The sequence below is a fragment of the Durio zibethinus genome, chromosome 24 (genome assembly GCF_047325235.1).
Source record: "Durio zibethinus cultivar Kanyao isolate XHJ-2024 chromosome 24, ASM4732523v1, whole genome shotgun sequence".
NCBI lineage: Eukaryota > Viridiplantae > Streptophyta > Magnoliopsida > Malvales > Malvaceae > Durio > Durio zibethinus.
Window position 1 is genome coordinate 7662992 of NC_143185.1, and position 20110 is coordinate 7683101.

A 20110-nucleotide genomic window follows, 5' to 3' on the forward strand; every position below is an offset into this window, starting at 1 on the left:
TTTTTTATAAAGAGCGTTATTTCATTTTAAGGACTGTTGTGTTAAATCTTAAGTGAAAAGAGTTATTTCAAATTCTGCCTAGATGTTGGAGGATTTCAGGATAATTCTTTAACTTAAAGATTTTCTCAATATTCCTAAATAAAAATTTTAGCAAAAATATTTTTAAAATGAAGGGAATTAATGTTAAATTTCAAATTAAAACCATTTTTATCCAACGTCGAAAATAGCGCATAATTAAATGGTACCAATTTATGGGCGTTGTGGGGGTGCTAATCTTTTCCCACGCGTAACCGACTCCCGGACCCAACCTGATTTTTCGTAGACCGAAATTTATCTTTTTGATAAGACTTTAAACTCGTTTTTATAGTTTTATTAAAAAGATAAACTTTTGGGTGGCCAATCACACCCTAACAAAGATTGGTGGCGACTCCCTCTTTTTATTTTTTTTTTCGATTTTAAAACATCTCATTTTTACGTCTTGCGATCTCAAAACCGTTAGACAACCCATACTTATGAGGTTCTTTTGTAGGATAAAATTGTAAAACTTTTGGATTAAAATGAATAATGCCTCGTAGGTTAGATACGAGTCTCAACAAATGGTATCAAACCAATCATCAGTCATACAAGAGTTTAGTGTTACACGGTGCCAACCACCTCTAGAATTCTAACGTCTAGTGTGATATTCATTTTACGATTTTGTGTGTGCTTTATGATGAGCTTGATGAGGATGTCAAGCTTTAATAAGAGGAGTTTGTGATAACTTAATCCCATATTGAGAAATTGTGAGGATCTGCTATCTATATATGTAGAGATCTAAACTCATACTTGTAAGGCATCTTTTGTAAGACAAAACTGTGAAACTTTTAGATCAAAGTAAACAATACCTTGTAACTTAGGTGCGAGTCTCCACAAATAGTATCAAAGTGACTAGTTTAACTATAGGTAAGTGCTAGACCGTGGGAGTCACCTATAGAATCCTAATGTCTGTGTGATCCTGATTTTGTGGTTCTATGTGTGTTTTATGTTAGGCTTGATGAGGACGTTAAGTTTTAATTGAGGAGTTTGTGATACCCTAATCCCACATTAGGTTATTTTAAGAATGTATTATGATATATAAGTAAAGACTATGAAATATCTTTTGTATGACAAAACCATGAGACTTTCGAGTCAAAGCAAATAATATCTCATAAGTTGGTGTGGGTCTCATGTTTTCATTACAAAATTCACCAAGAATTCCAATATTTATCAATAACTCGCTAGAAACTATCAAGATTGCTCCAAATGTACCAAGAAACTATCAAGATTGATCAAGATTCTTCAAGAATTACCAAGATTCAATCTTTTCTTCATCATTTCTACACAAAGGCAAAATAAGCACATTAGAAGTATAGATAACCTTATTTTACGAGGAACAAAGAAAAATTAATACATTTAAGTACTAGAAATAACTCTATTTCATAGAATTATTAGTATCCACCCATAAGAGATGGCATCTAGCAAATTTATGATTTAAATATTAACACTTGCAATCTTTTCCTTTATCCTTAGACTATTGCTTCTTTTTTATCACAAAAAAGTAAAACCTATGAAGAAATTGTAATCCAATGAGTCCAAATTAATAGAGACAAAATATTTGTCCTTAAATTGGCATTATCTATTTTTAAGAAAATATATTGTTAGAGAATTTGTTTTATCTTTTTAATAATAACAATAAATTTGAGTTATTTTCTGTTTATCCAATATTATCTTATTTTTAGCAATAATTTTTCTCATTCTATGGACCAAATCTAATTTTAAGAAACTCAAGTTTTGTTGATGATGATTTTTTCTTTTTAACAGAAGCTTAATACAAAGGCTTTGAAAAGAAAAGGAACAAATATATTCGACGGGGAACAAGTAACTTGAGCAATTCCTTTTTACTTTTTCTTCTTCTATTTTCTTTTTCTTTTATAGTTTGTGTGCGAGGAGTGCTGCGGCCATGAGTGATTAAACAAAATATAAGTTGAAAATCACTAGAGAAGCTAAGTATTGCTTCCACTAAACTCAAAGTTGGATGCATGCCACTTAACAAAGATTTATAAGAACAAAGGAAAGTATCCTACAAAAAGCACATGAATTAATATTCCACTGATAATTTTTACATGTGTAATTGAAATGGTGCCCTCGTATCCAAGGCAAGTGGAATAAAGAAAAGGAAAAAGCAAAGAAAGGACAAATAGATATAAAACAATAAAGAAGAGTTATCTTTTTAACTGAGTTATGGTATATATTGGTGGGGAAGGAAACTGAAAAAACTGAAAATCAATTAAAAATTATGGAATTTGATTTGGTTTAGATCGAAATTTTTTTTATTTGATTTGAATTAAATTTGGATATTAAATATAAATTAAGTTTGGATCAAATTTTAAATTAAAATGTGAAAAAAAAAATCAAATCAAATCAAATGATATATTTTTATTAATTTATATATTTTTTAAATTTTTATAAAATAAAAATAATTATTTTATATCTAATTCTATTTAAATATATTAAAAATCATATTAAAATAATATATAACAAATTTTAATTTTTAAAAATTGTTAAATTGAACCAAATCAAATTAATAAAATTTGATTAAGATTAGATCAATTTAAAAAAAAAATCAATTTAAATTTAGATCAAATTTTAATATTTATAATGCTATATATTATTCAAAAAAACCAAATCCAATTCAAACCGATTAAACCGTTACCCACCCTAATATATAAGACACCATTATGCATTCCACTTACCGAATCAAACACATCAACCTTTCAATGCAATAAGTTGATTTGAAGCAAAATAAATTCATGTAAGTATCATCATAAATCTTATTTTCTTTCTAATTAATTATCCATTGCGTTTTCACAGTTTGTCCTTATATAGTCCACATTAAGCTTGAATCTAAATACAAGAAATTTAATTCTCCTGATCATAAATGCTCAATTCCTTATTAATTAATTAGTTTTGTAAGATGATCCCAGCTGATTGTTTTTCAAATTTTTTCTGAATTTGTGGTGCCCATTTATCCCAAAAACGTTACAAGTAATATAAAAAAACTATTGAAAAAAAAAAAAAAAGGAAAACTAATTGGTTGAAGGCCAATTTGCTTATTGACATTATATAATATATATTTCTTTGACTTTTTTAAATATAGTTTTTTAATCTTTTGTCATGCAGAAGGAAAAATGGCATTTGCAGGCATTGTAAGTGATAAACTGACTGAAGCAAACCACGAGAATTGGAAGAATTGTTTGAAAAGCTATTTGATATCCGAAGGGCTTTGGGGCGTAGTGTGTGGAGATGAAAATGAACCACAAAAATGTGACAAAAACAAATACGATTCCTGGGTTAAAAGAAATGCAAAGGCATTACATGCAATTCAAATCTCATGCGGGGTTGACACCATTGCCAAATTTGGCGGAAACGAGTCAGCCAAATACCATTGGGATCGGTTGGCGGAAAAGCTTTCAGCACCACCGCCACAAGGTTGTGGCTTGTTACTCAATGAAGGTAATAAATTATATACATTTTATTCGTTACACTAAAACTGAATAAATTTTTCATTAATAAAATTGATAAATTTATTGAAAATTTTTTTTGATAATATTAACAATGATTCTTGTTGAATAATTGTTTAATTAGATATACTGAATAAAATTTATTTGATAGTGTTGATAATGAAGCAATTACATTTTTTTAGATAAACACTCATCATAAACAATTATAATAATATAATAATATATTATTTCAAACTTTTACTTTTCGGATCCGCCACTGTATGTTACATGGAGTCATGATTTAGGTGTAAAATTGGCTTCACTTTAGGTTGAAAAAATGAGAAAGTGATTTCATGTTCGGATAACCTCTTGAAATCATTTTGAATTCAAATTATTAAGTTTTAAAATAAAAAATTATATGAGTAAAGTGAAGAGTTCGTATAACATGACTTTGATTTTAGGTTTGGATTTATTATAATAGCAGAGAAAGAAATACTTACATTGCAGGGGAATCAGATGTGTTCCAGTATGATGACCTTTACAGGGCAATTGAAAAGGGAGATTTGGGGATTGTGAAAATGTTCCTTGGCATCAAACCAATTGCCGTGAGAAAAAAGATTACACTGAAAGGTGACACCGCCCTTCACGTCGCTGTTCTCGCCGGAAAAGATGAGACAGTGATGGAATTGGTGAGGAGAATGGACGAAGATGACTTGAAACTCAAAAACGACATGGGGGAAACGGCCTTTTCCATTGCTACGATCAACGAATCCACCGAGATGGTGAGGGCTATGGTGGAGAAAAATCCCAACTTGCCCACGGTGAAGAATTCACATGGGGCGCTCCCAGTGGTTGTGGCTTCGTTGTTTAGTGCGAAGGGCATGGTTCGCTATCTTTACTCCATTACTCCAAAGGAAATACTGAAACCAGAAAATGAAGACCGAAGTGGTGCCACACTTCTCAATTCACTCATTGCTGATGGGATTTTTGGTGAGTTTTCTTGTTTGGATCCTTGAAGAAAATCCTCTTCTTTTCTTTTTTTTTTCATTTTACTATTGCATTGTGATTGAAAATTAATATAATATCCCAAAATTATATAAAGTACCCATACTTTCGATTTTTATAAAAATTTTAGATAATACTGAAACAAGCTTTTGAGTTTCTTAAATTCTTGATCCGATGCATAGATCTAAGACTATAAACTTTTATTTCATTAATTATAATTATATTCATTAACCTTAAAAACCAAATGAACAAAATTCAATTATCATAACTAATAAAATAATTTTTTTTTCATGTATTTGTCATCAACTCCTCTAAATAAATTCAAGTATAAATATTTTTCTATAGATTAATTCAGTCAAGTAATAAAATTTTAACCTAGTATTGAATATTTAGTAATGTTATTAAAGTTAACCTTAAAATATTAAATTTCAAAATCTTTTACCCCCATTTTCAAGCTAGCTCAGGCTTTAGTGTCACTTTAGTTGTGTTTCTTTTTAATTTAATGGCATCAATTTATACAGCATAGTACTGAGAGATTAATTCTGGTTTATATGTTTTTTTTGTTTTGGTCTTGCTGTAGATTTAGCTTTAAGTTTGCTAAAATCATATCCAAAACTTGGGGTTACGGAAGATAAAAACAGAAATTATGCCATCAAGTTGTTGGCCCATAAACCATCAGCATTCTGGAGTGGAAGCAGTTTCGTATTTTGGAAAAGTTGGATCTACGACTCATGTAAGTATACACACATACATTTTCAATCCTTTTCTTTTATTTCCAACTAGGCCTTTTTATTATTATTATTTTTTCATAAAGATGGTCGGTTTCAAGTTTGATCAGGCCTCTTTTGACAAGTTAACTTTTGTTGATTCTCATAATAACTAGTCATGCGCAAGGTTCAAGCTATGTAAAAATAAAGTATTCTTCGATCTTTATCAATTATTAATATTTGAATTCAAAATTTAATCCAATTTATATATATAATTATTTTTAAGAAATAATATTTATTTATTTGAAATTTAAATTTCAACACTTACAGTTTTTTCTTTTATTTTTAGATTGTGGTTTTCATTTGTAAAAAAAAAAAAATTACATATATTTATAACTTTATTTGAAAGGTACAGTTTATGCTCTTGTTGGAAATGTTAAGCAAAGTGTAATCCATGAATATATATATATATATATATGTATTATAATTGATGGAAAATGTGATGAGCTTATGAAACTGTTTTTTGCAGGTATAAAGATATCAAAAATAGAATTAGAAGGTGAGAAACTAACCAATGGTCAACCACAGGGTGATGAAGAGAGCATCACAAGGCACAAACGGGGTCCAAGTGATGGTATATATATGTTGAAATATACAATTAATTTCACATGTTTTTGAAAAATTTTCCCCTATTTTGAAAGTGATATTTTCTTTAATCAACTATTTTATTTATTTTAGTAAGTTTGGAGCCAAATTTAACCTTTTCTTGCAGTGCTTGGTTCGCTAATCAAATTTGCTTGGAAGCCTATAAAATGGTTAGGTACGCAGCAAACATCTCCTTAATGAAAACTTTTGCACTTTTTTGTTTTATACAAAAAAATTGCAGTTTAAAAAATAGAGAAACGATCGCAAATATTAGGATATTCATATCAAATTTATTAGATATTGTATTTTAAAAATGGTTATATAAATCAGTTTAATTAAGTTTCAGATTAAAAATTTTGTACTTTGTTGTTGTTTTTGCTGATCCTTATACAAATATTTGCTTTATAATTTCCTTCAATTTGCAGTCCCTGATATTAAGCGCATCCACGATGCAAAGTTAAAACATGATCAAGCCCTGGAACTCCTCAGACTCATAATTAAGGAGATATCGGGTTTAGAAAACAAGCAATTGGAAAAAATTGAATTGGATAAGGCAATCTACGATGCTATCAAGCATGGCATGATTGAGTTTATTGATGAAATAATAAAACTCTATCCCGAAATTATATGGAGGAAAGACAAAAAGGGTCGAACTCTTTTTGCAAATGCAATTGTTCTACGCCAAGAAAAGATGTTTAACCATGTTTTCAGATTGGGCTCAAAGCAGCGCATATCGTTGATTCGACATGATAGTTTTCGTAATAATTTTTTACACCTAGCGGCCAAGTTGTCCCCTCCCTCTCGACTTGATCGTTTCTCTGGAGCCGCCCTGCAAATGCAAAGGGAGCTACAATGGTTTGAGGTGATATATTTTCTAAACATTAATATTTTTTTTTCTAAAGCTTATTTTATTTGATGTTGACCGTGAAATTTTTAAACTCAACAATTATATGTTTAAATGCATATATCGAGTCCGTGTAACTAGATGCACATACAATTACATAAACACTTACTCGATATGCATTTAAATTTGCAAGTGAAGTTTAAAATTTTCAAGGGTGATATATAGGATGGACAATGGTCCTATCTCATACTGTATATACATTATTATTTCAAATGAATTCATAATTGATAAAAAATGGTATTCTGATGAATGTTGATTAGGAGTTGAGGCAGATTCTACCCCCAAAATTTGAGGAAGAATTAAACGAAAACAACAGAACTCCAGCATCATTATTTTCTCATGAGCACAAGGAGCTGATCAAAGAAGGGGAGAAATGGATGAAGAACAATGCAGCATCCTGCATGGTTGTGGCTACTCTCATCGCTGCAGTCATGTTCACATCAGCTTTCACAGTTCCAGGGGGTAACGACGAGAAAACAGGCGCCCCAATTTTCCTAAGATCCAATGCATTTTTGGTTTTCGTCATCGCGAATTCTCTCTCCCTTTTTTCTTCCTCTACTTCCGTCTTAGTTTTCTTAGGAGTTTTGACGTCCCACTATTCAGAGAAAGATTTCCTTCATTCGTTGCCTGCAAAATCCATACTTGGTCTTTTTACTCTTTTCTTCTCTATAGTCACCATGATGATAGCCTTTGCCTCTGCCATTTTCGTTACCCTCCAGGAACGTTTGGCTTGGGTTTCAATTCCAGTCATCATTCTTTCAACCGTTCCAATTGCTTTCTTTGCATTGTTACAGTTCCCTCTTCTGATTGAAATGCTGATTTCTACATATTGTTGTCGCATCTTCGACAAGCACAAACTTAAATAGCTTAGCAAATTGTATTAATCCTCTATTTTGTAATTTGATTGACATAATTGCTCCGTTGTTTGCTTTAATTCGCATGAATAATCACTCTTCTTATATTGAGAATTAAATTGTTTTTTTTTTTCTTTTTAATGTATACGATACATGTTGTCCACTATAACATTTTGTGTAAAAACTACTAGCTAGTATTAAATTTACTAACCATCATAGCTCCAGATAATTTATAAATTTGGTGTAAATCTCTTTTAAAATTTACGGCCTGTTTTAATTTTTAAATGATTTTTTTTCCTTAAACTTTCATGGACTAAAAAAAATTACCACATATCTTGTTCTTATTTTATTTTTATTAGTGTGATTTTTTGTTTATTTTTGAGATTTTGATAATATTTTTTAATTGATAATATCACAATGCAAGATTGAAACAGAAAAGGGAAACTCCTTGTTAAACAAAATTGGAGGTAAACAATTCTTTAGGATCATTTTTCTAAAGGGGTCAAAGGACGAAACTAAAATTAGTTTTGAACTCGTTTAAATTACCAAAAATAAGATTTCAAAAAAAAAAAAAAAAACTTTCTTTTCGTCAACCAAACGCGTGTAAAGATAATAGGAAAGAGAATGAAAAAAAAAAAAGAAAAAAAGAAAAGGGAAAGCCAGTTTCGACCAAAGACAAAAACTGTCCAAGGCCCAATACCCAAATCCTGAAAATTTTGAGACACACCGTTTCATTTTCATTTCATTTCTATACTGCACTTGGACAGAAAAGGAGAACGAACACTCTTCCTCTCTCCCTCACTCTGCTCCTTTGTTGCCCCTAAAACCAACAAGCAGGACCCTAGCAACAATGGCAGCCATGCTGGTAACTTCACCCACACTTATTTTCTTAACATCTTAAATCTCTTTTTTTAACTGCTACTAAATCTGCATCTCTTTTTCTGTTTGCAGCAACCCCAAATTATTCTTTTAAAAGAAGGGACCGATACGTCCCAGGGGAAGGCGCAGCTAGTCAGTAACATTAACGCTTGCACCGCCGTAGCTGACATGGTTAGAACAACCCTAGGTCCCAGAGGCATGGACAAGCTCATCCACGATGAAAAAGGGAACGTCACCGTTTCCAACGACGGTGCCACCATCATGAAGTTTCTCGATATTGTTCACCCCGCCGCCAAGATCCTCGTTGATATCGCCAAGTCTCAGGACTCCGAGGTCACCCTTTCCCCTCTTCTTTTTTCTTTTTGTTGTAGATTCCAAATCATTTCTCAACTCTTAGTTAAAGTAGAATTTAATAGTTACTTGAACATTGGGTTTTCATTGTTAAACTGAGATTTTAAGTTTGAGTTGGTTTTTGTCTGTACGGCACGAATCTCATAGAGTTATCAAGATCCAATGTTTTTTCATGCCATTTAGAGGATTTAGATAGCTTTTTTATGTGTTGTAGGTTGGTGATGGAACTACAACTGTTGTACTACTAGCAGGAGAGTTTTTAAAAGAGGCCAAGCCTTTCATTGAGGATGGAGTCCACCCTCAAAATCTTATTCGGAGTTATCGAACTGCTTGCTATTTGGTGAGTTTGTGTTTTTTCCCCTTCTCATGGTTTAGTTGTTGCGCTGGTCTTTATGCATCTATTTGTGTTGAATGTTGTACTCAATGGACAGGCAATTGAGAAGATCAAAGAACTAGCTGTTAGTATAGAGGGAAAAAGTCTAGAAGAGAAGAAAAGCTTATTAGCCAAATGTGCTGCAACAACTCTCTCTTCAAAACTCATTGGTGGAGAAAAGGAGTTCTTTGCATCAATGGTTGTGGATGCTGTTATTACTATTGGCAATGATGATAGGTTGAATATGATTGGAATTAAGAAGGTAGACTCCTGTTTTTTCATGGCTTATTTTCACTCTTTTTAGCCTTTTTCTTTTTTCTGATATTTTCACTTGGATCTTTTGAAAAGATCACATAATTTTTGTTATCTAGGAAATGATACGCTTTGGACCCAACGTCTGTCATATTGCACTATTTTACTGTTCCAGCTGAGTGTAGCACTTGGCTGTTCTTTATATGTAGACTCTCTACCATTGGTGTTTTAGTATCGTGTGAGTGTAAATGTTGCAATGGTATGTTTACGAAATGAGGTGGGCATCAATTTGATTATATTCTTTTGGATAAACTTTTGTAAGATCCAAAATCTGGGGAAGCTAACTTTATAGATGTCCATTTTGGGTTCATAATACAATCAGTTTCTGAAAGCTCCGACAATGCAATTATGGCTAGATATGAAGTGACATAAGCTTCAATTGATGAAATATGTGCTTTCTTATGTAAGAAGAAAAAAAAAATTTTAATTTCAAATCACTTCTAGTACTACAGGCTGGAAGGCAGCTTTAACATAAAAGGAATAGAAGTCTAGCCTGTAACCTCAGCCTATTTTAATTATTGCTAAAGTTATTGAGCTAGCTGATTCCCTTTGGATTTGCTTCCATTTTGGAAGGTGAATTTTTGGTGTGCAAGAGTGATATAATTTGTGGTTGATTCATAGGGAGGGTAACTGCTGATTGTCTGATCCATGAATTTATTTAACTAATGACTAATATCAAGTGATGAATCCAAGGTGGTGGCTAAGAGTTTGAAGGTGTAGGAGAAGGTTGGGGTGGTGGAATTCCCTTTTTGCTTGAAATATTGTAGTACTAATTATGATTGTGGCATTGCCTCTAAAATGAGATTCCTTTGACTTGTGAATGCTAAGAAAATGCCCATCAGGTTTTCTGTTTTGCTACTTGTATTAATTATCATTGTGTCAGATAGCAAATTGATTAATGTTTTTGGATTTTTTTCATAGGTTCCAGGTGGTAATATGCGTGACTCCTTTTTGGTCAATGGTGTTGCCTTTAAAAAGACATTTTCATATGCAGGTTTTGAACAGCAGCCAAAGAAGTTTCTGAATCCCAAGATTCTTTTGTTAAACATTGAGTTGGAACTGAAATCTGAAAAAGAAAATGCAGAGATAAGGTAGGAGTTTTAGCTGTCTTTGATTTGAATTATGTTTTCATAAGTGGCTGGTGACTCTAACTTTTGTTTTATATGCTCCAGACTTTCAGATCCATCACAATATCAATCAATTGTTGATGCAGAATGGAATATCATTTATGACAAGTTGGATAAATGTGTGAAGAGTGGTGCAAAAGTTGTTCTTTCACGGTTGGCTATTGGTGATCTGGCGACACAGGTATGAGATTTTTCCTTTATTGCTGATACTACATTTGTATTTCTTTGCCCGGTCTCTTTAACTATTGTAGATGCACATTTTCCTTTTATGGTTATTTCGTGACTAAATTGAGTCAATACATTGTTATGGTTGTCAAAATACATTTTTTCGGTGACTATGAAAGACCTATGCCCTTTTTAACTTTGGTTGCTTTGTTACCTGCTTGCATGAGTGCTTATGGTGGGCATTGTTAAGAAGATAATGTAGCCATGTCCATGTTGATATTAACACTTTATAATTCATACTTAATTACTTCTTTCCAATTCCTAATCCTATTTTATCTCAATTGATACTTTTGATTAGAATTTTGAAATGTTTGTTAGTAATTATGACTAGTATTTTCTTTTCTCTCTCTCTCTCTCTCTCTCTCTCATCTTTTATTGACATGAATGTGTGTTTGTTGACAGTATTTTGCAGATAGAGATATTTTTTGTGCTGGTCGTGTAGCTGAGGAAGATCTTCATCGGGTTGCTGCTGCAGCTGGTGGAACCATACAGACATCTGTTAACAACATAATTGATGAGGTTGCAACTCACATTATATTTATTTGGAAATGCATCCAACCTTCACATTTTCAAGTTTACACCGTCAAAAACTGTTCAATTTCCTTCTTTTGAACTTCTTGAATTTAAATTTCTTCTTTGTTTGGTTTGAAGGTTCTAGGGACATGTGGGATTTTTGAGGAAAGGCAGGTTGGAAATGAGAGGTTTAATATATTCAGCGGTTGCCCATCAGGACGGACAGCCACTTTAGTTCTTCGTGGTGGAGCTGATCAGGTCTTTCATATTTTAACCAGTGACATTTCTTAATGTGTATCGCTTTTCATGCTGATACTGGAGATTATGTCTATTATTATTTTCAGTTTATTGAAGAAGCTGAGAGAAGCTTACATGATGCAATTATGATTGTTAGAAAAGCTTTGAAGAACTCTACTGTAGTTGCTGGAGGTGGTGCGATAGATGTATGTATTTGTAATAACTAGTGAAAATTTTAAGAATTTTTTAAGATAATTTTGGATCTTGATATTTAAAACTTGCCTTTGGTGGCAGATGGAGATAAGTCGATACTTGAGGCAGCATGCATGCACAATAGCTGGGAAGTCTCAACTTTTTATTAACTCTTATGCAAAAGCTCTTGAGGTAGGTGTTGTTGCCCTTCGTTTAATATCCTTTTGGTTGCCTATATATTTGTATCCTGTCTCTAGTGGTTAAACTAATGGGAGTAAGCAATACACAGTTCTTTTTAGGTGAAATGGAAAATGAGTTCAGTTTGATGTTGTACTGAAATCAGTGTGGTCTTAAATGTAATTTACTGTTGGTTGAGGATTAATTGATATTTTGCTTGGAGGAAACTTATTAAAGTTGTTTTTAAAATTTTTTATAAAGACATGTATGTACCCGGATATGCATAGATGTAGGTATGCGAGAACACTAACTTTATGCTAAAGCACACTCCTTATTTTGCTGAACTTAGTAAATTACATTTTTCTTGAACTTATATACACAAATTCTTAATTCATTTTCATGTCAAGAGCAGAGCATGTTGGGTGAATTACCCGAGAAACAGTGTATTTGGTGTGTGTGGGCAGATTTTATATTTTACCCATGTTATTTATAAAATTAATTGTCCTTGCTCACGTATGCATTCCTTCTTAGATTGCTACATTTTGCAGCAATAGCCTTTCCTCCTCATGATGTATGAACACAAATTTTTTTATCATGAGGATGTTAATTTTGGGAAGGCAGCTTGTAACTTTATCTTGAGATCTTCTATCAAAATGAAACTTTTGCATTTATCAAAGAGAGCCGATATTTGGCATCTTTATGATGCATCTTTCAACTATAGGTTATCCCACGCCAACTATGTGACAATGCTGGATTTGATGCAACTGATGTTCTCAACAAATTAAGGCAGAAGCATGCTCTTCCATCTGGTTGCCATTCTTTACAAAACTCTCATTTTATTTTTTTTAATCATATTCTCCCCATTTTATCAATGAAAGATTCTTTTAATAGTTTGAGATTTTGGACAGGTGAGGGTGCACCTTACGGAGTGGACATCAACAGTGGCGGAATAGCAGATTCTTTTGCAAACTTTGTCTGGGAGCCATCAGTTGTAAAGGTGGCTTGCCTGACTTCCAACCAACAGTTGCTCATCTAATGATGAACCTTTTAGTTCTTTGCTCATATTTATTTCATAAATTATGTGTCTTTGGTATCTAAAATGTTTACTGACAGATCAATGCCATCAATGCTGCAACTGAGGCTGCTTGTCTTATTCTAAGTGTGGATGAGACTGTACGGAATCCAAAGGTAAGGCCATGTTGTTCCCTCTGTTAGAAATTATATGCATGCTTTTTATATTTTGTGGTGTGTCATTTGCTCCTGTCCATGTGATCCATTTAGTTCTGTATTGCTCAAGCATTTGTGGACCAAAATGCTTCAAAATTTGTCAGAATTTGTTACCTTAACAGAATCCATAATCCCTCCTATTCTATAAAGTTTTTTAGTCAAAATATCAATGGGTTATTGGATCCCACCCTCCCGTTCAAATTTTGTTAGTAAGGCCTCTTGTGGTTGATGACTGTTCTTGAGGAAGGGTGTATATTAGCTTCAAACAAATGGAGCAAGATAGCCTAATTTTTATGTGAACTACTATGGACGAGACCCTGATGCTTCATTTTATTGTTCAAAATACGTAAGAAAATTAACAAATTTCTGATATGAAATGTTGTGGTAATTTGTCCAAATGTCAAACCCATGATACATCAAGCCTCATACTTTAGGAAGACTTTTTCCATTCCCGAATCACTTAATAAGGTAAATGAGATTGTAAATCCTTAGATCTGGAGCTTGATTGGATTAGGCTCAAGTGTCGTCAAACTCAAATAAGGAGCTTAACAATCAACTCAGCTTGAGTTCAAATTCAAAACTTAAATAAAACTTGACAACATGCAAATAAATTAATATTTAATTGATGCATGTATTTAATATCTGAAATAATTAAATTTTCAAAAACTTTGGGCTTGCAAGCCACTTAAGTCGAGTATTGAAAAACTAGAATTTACCTCAACTTGTTACTGGATCTTGAGGCTGACAGTAACTGAGTGGAGCTTGAAGTATTCATAGAGCCTAATTCAAGTAGCTCATGAGTAATTTGACTTGTTTATACCCTTAGTGGAGACAATGAGAAATTTCATGATAATCAAAAGTACATGAAAGTTACATTTAAGTTTTTGGTCTCAAACTCTTGAAAAGTCTCCAGTTCTTTTCTACCCAAAAGTGAACTAGAGATTGCAAATGATATCTCTCTTGTAATTGAGAAATCTCATTTTATATATCTGTTCTTTTTGCTCTTCCAAAAATGTCCTTGTTGAGTCTTTAAGTCTTAACACAATTAAAAATATGGGAACAAAAAGTGTCAACTGACCTCAAAAGAGGAGAATAAAGAAAAATGGATGATGGTTACCAAGATTGAATTTTCAATCACCAACTTTAGTAAATCTCCTTGGTTTAAAATTCTCTAAGCTCATCTGTATAAAAAATCTCTTGAAAGTGGATGCCCTCCTTCATAAATGCCCCTTAGGATGGTCACAAACTGCTAGTACCAACCAAAGAGTGCTTGAACTTGTGAAACATAAGGGATATTTGACATAAATATTTTTGGTCCTTATGAAATCTCTAACTTTTGGTTAGATAAATTGTACTCTGATTCTCGCAAACAAATAGTAGAATTCTACTAAAAAACAAACCTTTTAACCACAAAGCTTTTTTTTGCTTCCATTGCTGCCATAAACTCTGCTTCAAAAGTAGACAAGACAATAACTTATCAAAGATCTCTTCTTATCCAAATCCCAGTGTAGTTAGAGTTCACAAGAGCAATTAATCTGATCATGTACCAAGCATAAATTCAAATACCTCTCAAATATACAAGGATCTATTTCTTTGCCTAACTGTGTCCTTCACTAAGATAGTCCATATATTGACTCAGGACATTCATTGCATGTGAAATATATGGTCGTTGCAAACCATGCCATCCAATTGTATTCGAGTACGGGTTGTGATAGTTGTCATTGATGCTAGAGGTGGAGTTTTTTAAGTCAGTGATTGAAAATTCAACTCAATTCAACTCAATAATTTATTATCACTCACTTCTTGTTCCTTTGTCCTTATGTCATTCTTTTGCTGTCATTTGCTTTATTATATGTTAAGGCTTATTAATGTTATTTTTGAGAGAGCAAAAAAATGAGATATAATGAGAGTTTGAGAGAAATCTCATTTGTGGTCTTGAGTTTTGAGGGATTGAAAGGCAAAGCTCTTGGGTTTTGGGTGTAGCGATTCTTGAGTTTCCATCAAGTTTTGATGACCCTAATTTGGTGTAATCTTTGTCATTTCTTGATTATAGTAGAAGTTTCTCGTCTTCTCATATGTAGATAAAAATTTTATGTTGAATCACATAAATCCATGTGGTGTTGTTGGATTTTATTTTTCCATATCCTTGTTTAATTGTTCTTTGAATTTATTCGTGTTATATTGACTTGGTTGGGTTAGATCTATAACAAAATTGAAATGTATTAGAAGCAAAATACATCAAATATGTCAATGCCTTACCTAGTACATGCTGAAGAACAAACCTTTGTTCTCTGCTTCATGTCACATCTCACTGAACTCCAGTCAGCCACACTCCCACCCGTCCCTGCCAAAAAATATATAAATAAATAAAGGGGGAGAAAATGTTATCATTTTCATGTCACTTATTTTGTTATTTAATTTGAGTACTTGGGCTTTACTTTGTATGTTATCGCAACAGAAACATGGAAAGATGAAAATTCAAAGTAGAAACAGGATATATATATATATATATGTATTATAAAATCTAAAATAATATTATCCCTTGTAACATTGATTCACATCTATCCCATTATTGTTTCAATTTGAAGATGATTGATTTTTGCGAATATGGATGGCAAATGGCATTTGTTTCTTCTTTTCAGCCCATCCCTTGTGGCAAAACAAAGTCTGGATTTTATTAATGCTGCATTGTGGCCTACATTATGTCCATTTTAGCGAACAAAGTCAATATTAATGTGTGCCAATGCATCTGCACTGCTGTACAGCTCTTTCACCGTTCTCCTATGTTTTAATGTTGCAGTCCGAGAGTGCACAGGGAGAAGCTGCAGCCAATGCCATGGCTGGCAGAGGGCGTGGTGGTGGCTTCCCTGGCCGTGGACGAGGAATGAGGAGACGATGAGCGCTCCCGCTTTGTTACCCAAATTGTTATTTTTGTCTATTCAAAATGACGAGAAAGATTTTCTTGTATTCAGTGATTTTGGTATGGTGCAAATTGAACTACCATTTAAAGGCCAAATTGTCAATGTGCCTATTCGGATGTATCATCACGATGGTGGATCGGTTCGATTTGAAAAAGTTAAAAAGTTAACTAAATTAATTAGTTTTTCTTTAAAAAAGAACCTAATGAAATGAAATATCGTCAATAACCAATTATAATTGAACTGATTTATGTGGGTTCGGTAAGTAATTGACTTTTCATGAAAAAAAAAAAATTCTGCTTTGCAATAAGAAAATTTTCTATAAACCATATGTTTATTTATCATTTTTGCATTATCATATTTAACTATATATATGAAACCATATAGGATATGCGATGAATTTGTATTGTATTATGGTGTGTATTCTAACTTGAAAGTGTCAATCATAGACAATTATATGCAAATCAATCCAACATAACAAAAGGAATATTAACTTTTGAAGCAATATTTAACAAAGCAATATTCATCTTTCTTTTCTTTAAACGAGCCTTTTGGTTTTTTCCATCACTATCAAAATATTCATGCTTCCACAAGGCCATCATTATGATATCTTCCACCTGTTTTCAAAGTCTAGACCTTTTATATTCAAAGATGTTACTTTTGTAAATCTATTTAAATCTTTAGTAGAAAACAAAAGTGCAAGTGTAGAACAATGGTGGGAGTTGAGACTATGATGAAGTTAAAAGTTGACAAGGATAATAAAGCCAACAAAGATAACAACGTGGAGTTGAGAGAGAACTTTAATATTGACAATGATACCAGTAAGGAGCTAAAAGAAATTGATAGTACAAATGATGCAAAGTGTTCAGAATGACATTATCCAGTGTATGTTGTCAAGCTAATGATTACTTAGTTACCATAAGGGCTTGATTAGTCGGTTACTATATGTGTGTAGGAGTAGTAATTACTAAAATAACAACTGTCAAGATTGCAATATGGGTTGTAATTCACGAATTATGAGTATAACTGTCATTTATATACACATTTTCAACGTGAATGAGAAACCACAATTTTTTTGCTCTCATATATCTCTTTTTTTTTGTCTTCTAGTTTATTTCTTTTTTCTCTTATTTAGATTAATTTTGAATTAATTTAATAGTATCATTCTATTATAAAATTGGTATTAGAGTCTATTAGATTCACCTTCGATATGGAGCGAAACTGAATTCTCTACAAGATTAGCTCCAGGTGATGCAAGTGTTGCTTGTAGCTCTAACGACTACTGACTCAACAGTTTTAAGGTGGTGAAAAGAACAAAAAAAGCTTATTGAGTGTCAGTTTGCTGAGAATCGGGAACATATAAGTCAAGTGCTTGAATTGTTGGATCCAAGAAAGGCAATTGAAACTCAACTCAAATCAAGAAGGGTGACTAATAGATGACCAGCTATTATTTCTTAATTTAAAAGTGAAGGTAAGGCACATGTTGGAATTACAGTAATAGATGATCATGGAAAATATGCTTATAAGTCTAGTGAAGCAAAACTATTAGCTAGTAAACAACATGAATTCAATGGCAGTATCTTTCAATTTAATATTGAACAGTTTTAAAATGCTAATTTCATTATTGGTAATAGTTTTTCAACCTTTATGAATACATTTGCACCTAAACATGAAAGCAACCTTAAGGGTTAGCTTAAAAAATGTCAAAAATACTTTCTATATTTTCAATTTCTGATCACCATAAATTGGAGATAGTTACTATGTATTTAGTAGGAAAAGTTGAGGTGTGATTTGATGGATACCTTATATAAAAGGAAAGGGTGACATGGCCAAAGTTTATTAATGATTGTGCCAAAAGTTCTATGACAAAACCTATTCTGATATTATAAAAGAGTTCAACAAGTTGACTCAAAAGACTATTGTGGATGAATATCAAAAAAAAATTGAAGAGTTAAAACCTTACATGTTGCAATATAACCCATACGTGATTGAATGATACTTTGTTTCTAGCTTTATAAATGGACTTAAGGATGATCGAAAGTCTAGAGTGAAGGTTAATAAACTTGGAACCTTTACTGTTGCTTATAAATAAGCCAAATTACTTCACCTATCACTTGAATGTGAAAACAATAGACACAAAAAGACCATTAAACCTATATTTACCTATAGTATTGGCCTTTACCTTAAGCCTATTTATACTCAACCAAAACCAAACCCACCAGCCAATTTCATACCAAACAGACAGCAACTTATTGAGTAAAAACGGCTATATAATTTGTGTTTTAAGTGTGGCGAGAAATTTATGCCAAGCCATGTACAAAGAACAAAACAACTTATTGCCATTACTACTGATGAATCTAACGAGGAAGAGGATAAAATTTAGGATAGTGATGGAGAACCAAAAGGAGTTGAGAAACAAGATAATCCTAAAAACTTATCGATTTCCATCAATGCTTACTTTTACGAGTAATATTAGGCACAACACTCTTATGATTGAAGGAAGGATAAAAGGGAAACCACTTTATATCCTTATCAATAGTGGCAGTACTTATAGTTTTGTCACTCCTAAGTGGGCTCAAGAAAGAGTGAAGCCAGAGCTGACTAATCCTTTAACTATAACAATAGCTAATGGAAAGAGATTATATAACAATGCTAGATGTAAAAAGTTAACTTTCTTATTGTAAGGACATGTTTTCTCACATGATTTGAGAGTATTATCGATAAGGCGTAATGACATGGTTTTTAGGGTTATTTGGATAAAAAGGTATAGTCTTTTGGTGTTCAATTTTAATGAGCTATATATGATCTTTCAAAAAGAAAGCCCTGCAAATGACATTGGGAAAAAGTAAAAAACAATAAGGTATAAAGCTTATTATTAGTAAAAAATTACAAAAAATGGCTAGTATGGACTTAGACAAATTGAGAGCTTATATGATCAATGTAGATTGTATGAAAGAAGATACTCCTTTTGAATTGCAAGAATTGCTCATTGCTTATTCTAACATCTTTAACGAACCAACAAGACTACCACCAACTTAATCTGTATGACCATAGTATACCCTTTAAGGAAGGGTCTTAACTTGTAAATTTGAGGCCATATAGGTTTCCTTGCCATAAAAAAACTAAAATGGAAATATAGATTTCAAAAATGTTATCTTTATCTATTATTCAGACTAGCAAAAGTCTATTTTGCTTCACCATGTCTATTGGTAAGGAAGAAAGATGGTACATAGAGGTTGTGTATTGACTACAGGCAACTTAACAGAATAACAGTTAAAGACAAGTTTTTAATTCAAATAGTGGAAAACCTGTTAGATGAATTAAAATGTGCCAAGTATTTCTCCAAAATTGATTTACAATCAGGATATTGGCATATCAAAGTTAAAATCGAAGACATCCCTAAAACAAACCTCAGGACTCATCATGGACATTATGAGTTTAAGGTAATGTCATTCAGACTTACCAATGCACCTACCATTTTCCAATCATTGATGAATGATGTATTTTGTTAAATATCTAAGACAGTTTATGTTCGTATTTTTTAATGATATATTGGTTTATAGCACTATTCTGGAGAAACATATCTTACACTTGAAACTTGTCTTTGAGGTGTTGAAACTCCATCGCTTATTTGCCAAGAAAAGTAAATGTTGTTTTGGTCAAAATAGATTAAGTATCTCAGTCATATCATTTCAACAGATGGGGTTGTAACTGATTTTGCTGAGATAGTAGCAATGATGAATTGGCCATTTCCTAATTATCTAAAATCTCTATAGGGTTCTTTAGACTGACTAGCTATTATAAAAAAATTTGTTAAAAGATATGGGGTGATAAGTAAGCCCTTGATAGACATGTTGAAAAAAAATGAATTTCATTGGTCAAGTGCAACAACAATAGCATTTGAAACTTAAATAAGCAATGAACAAAGCCCCAATACTTATATTAT

General features: G+C 32.3%; 2 protein-coding genes across 3 annotated transcripts; both read left to right on the forward strand.

Moving 5' to 3' along the window:
- The first annotated feature begins 2725 nt into the window (after positions 1 to 2725).
- LOC111316347 (uncharacterized) lies at positions 2726 to 7752 on the forward strand. Its single transcript, XM_089753726.1, has 8 exons — positions 2726 to 2830; positions 3199 to 3531; positions 4026 to 4508; positions 5104 to 5256; positions 5760 to 5864; positions 6003 to 6050; positions 6301 to 6737; positions 7040 to 7752. The coding sequence occupies exons 2-8, from the start codon at positions 3207 to 3209 to the stop codon at positions 7643 to 7645; spliced, it is 2157 nt and encodes a 718-aa protein (XP_089609852.1). The 5' UTR covers positions 2726 to 2830; positions 3199 to 3206; the 3' UTR covers positions 7646 to 7752.
- A 586-nt stretch (positions 7753 to 8338) lies between these two features.
- LOC111316808 (T-complex protein 1 subunit eta-like) lies at positions 8339 to 16339 on the forward strand. Of its 2 annotated transcripts, none has more exons than XM_022918963.2 (14): positions 8339 to 8498; positions 8585 to 8845; positions 9078 to 9203; positions 9295 to 9498; positions 10470 to 10639; positions 10721 to 10856; positions 11303 to 11419; positions 11552 to 11671; positions 11758 to 11856; positions 11945 to 12034; positions 12741 to 12828; positions 12928 to 13016; positions 13133 to 13207; positions 16047 to 16339. In XM_022918963.2, exons 1-14 carry the CDS (start codon positions 8484 to 8486, stop codon positions 16143 to 16145), a joined length of 1689 nt encoding a protein of 562 aa, XP_022774698.2. In that variant the 5' UTR covers positions 8339 to 8483; the 3' UTR covers positions 16146 to 16339. The 2 variants fall into 2 exon arrangements, with proteins under 2 accessions (XP_022774698.2, XP_089609447.1); XM_089753321.1 differs by lacking the exon at positions 16047 to 16339 and adding an exon at positions 14886 to 15387 and having other exon boundaries at positions 8340 to 8498.
- The last annotated feature ends 3771 nt before the right edge of the window (positions 16340 to 20110 follow it).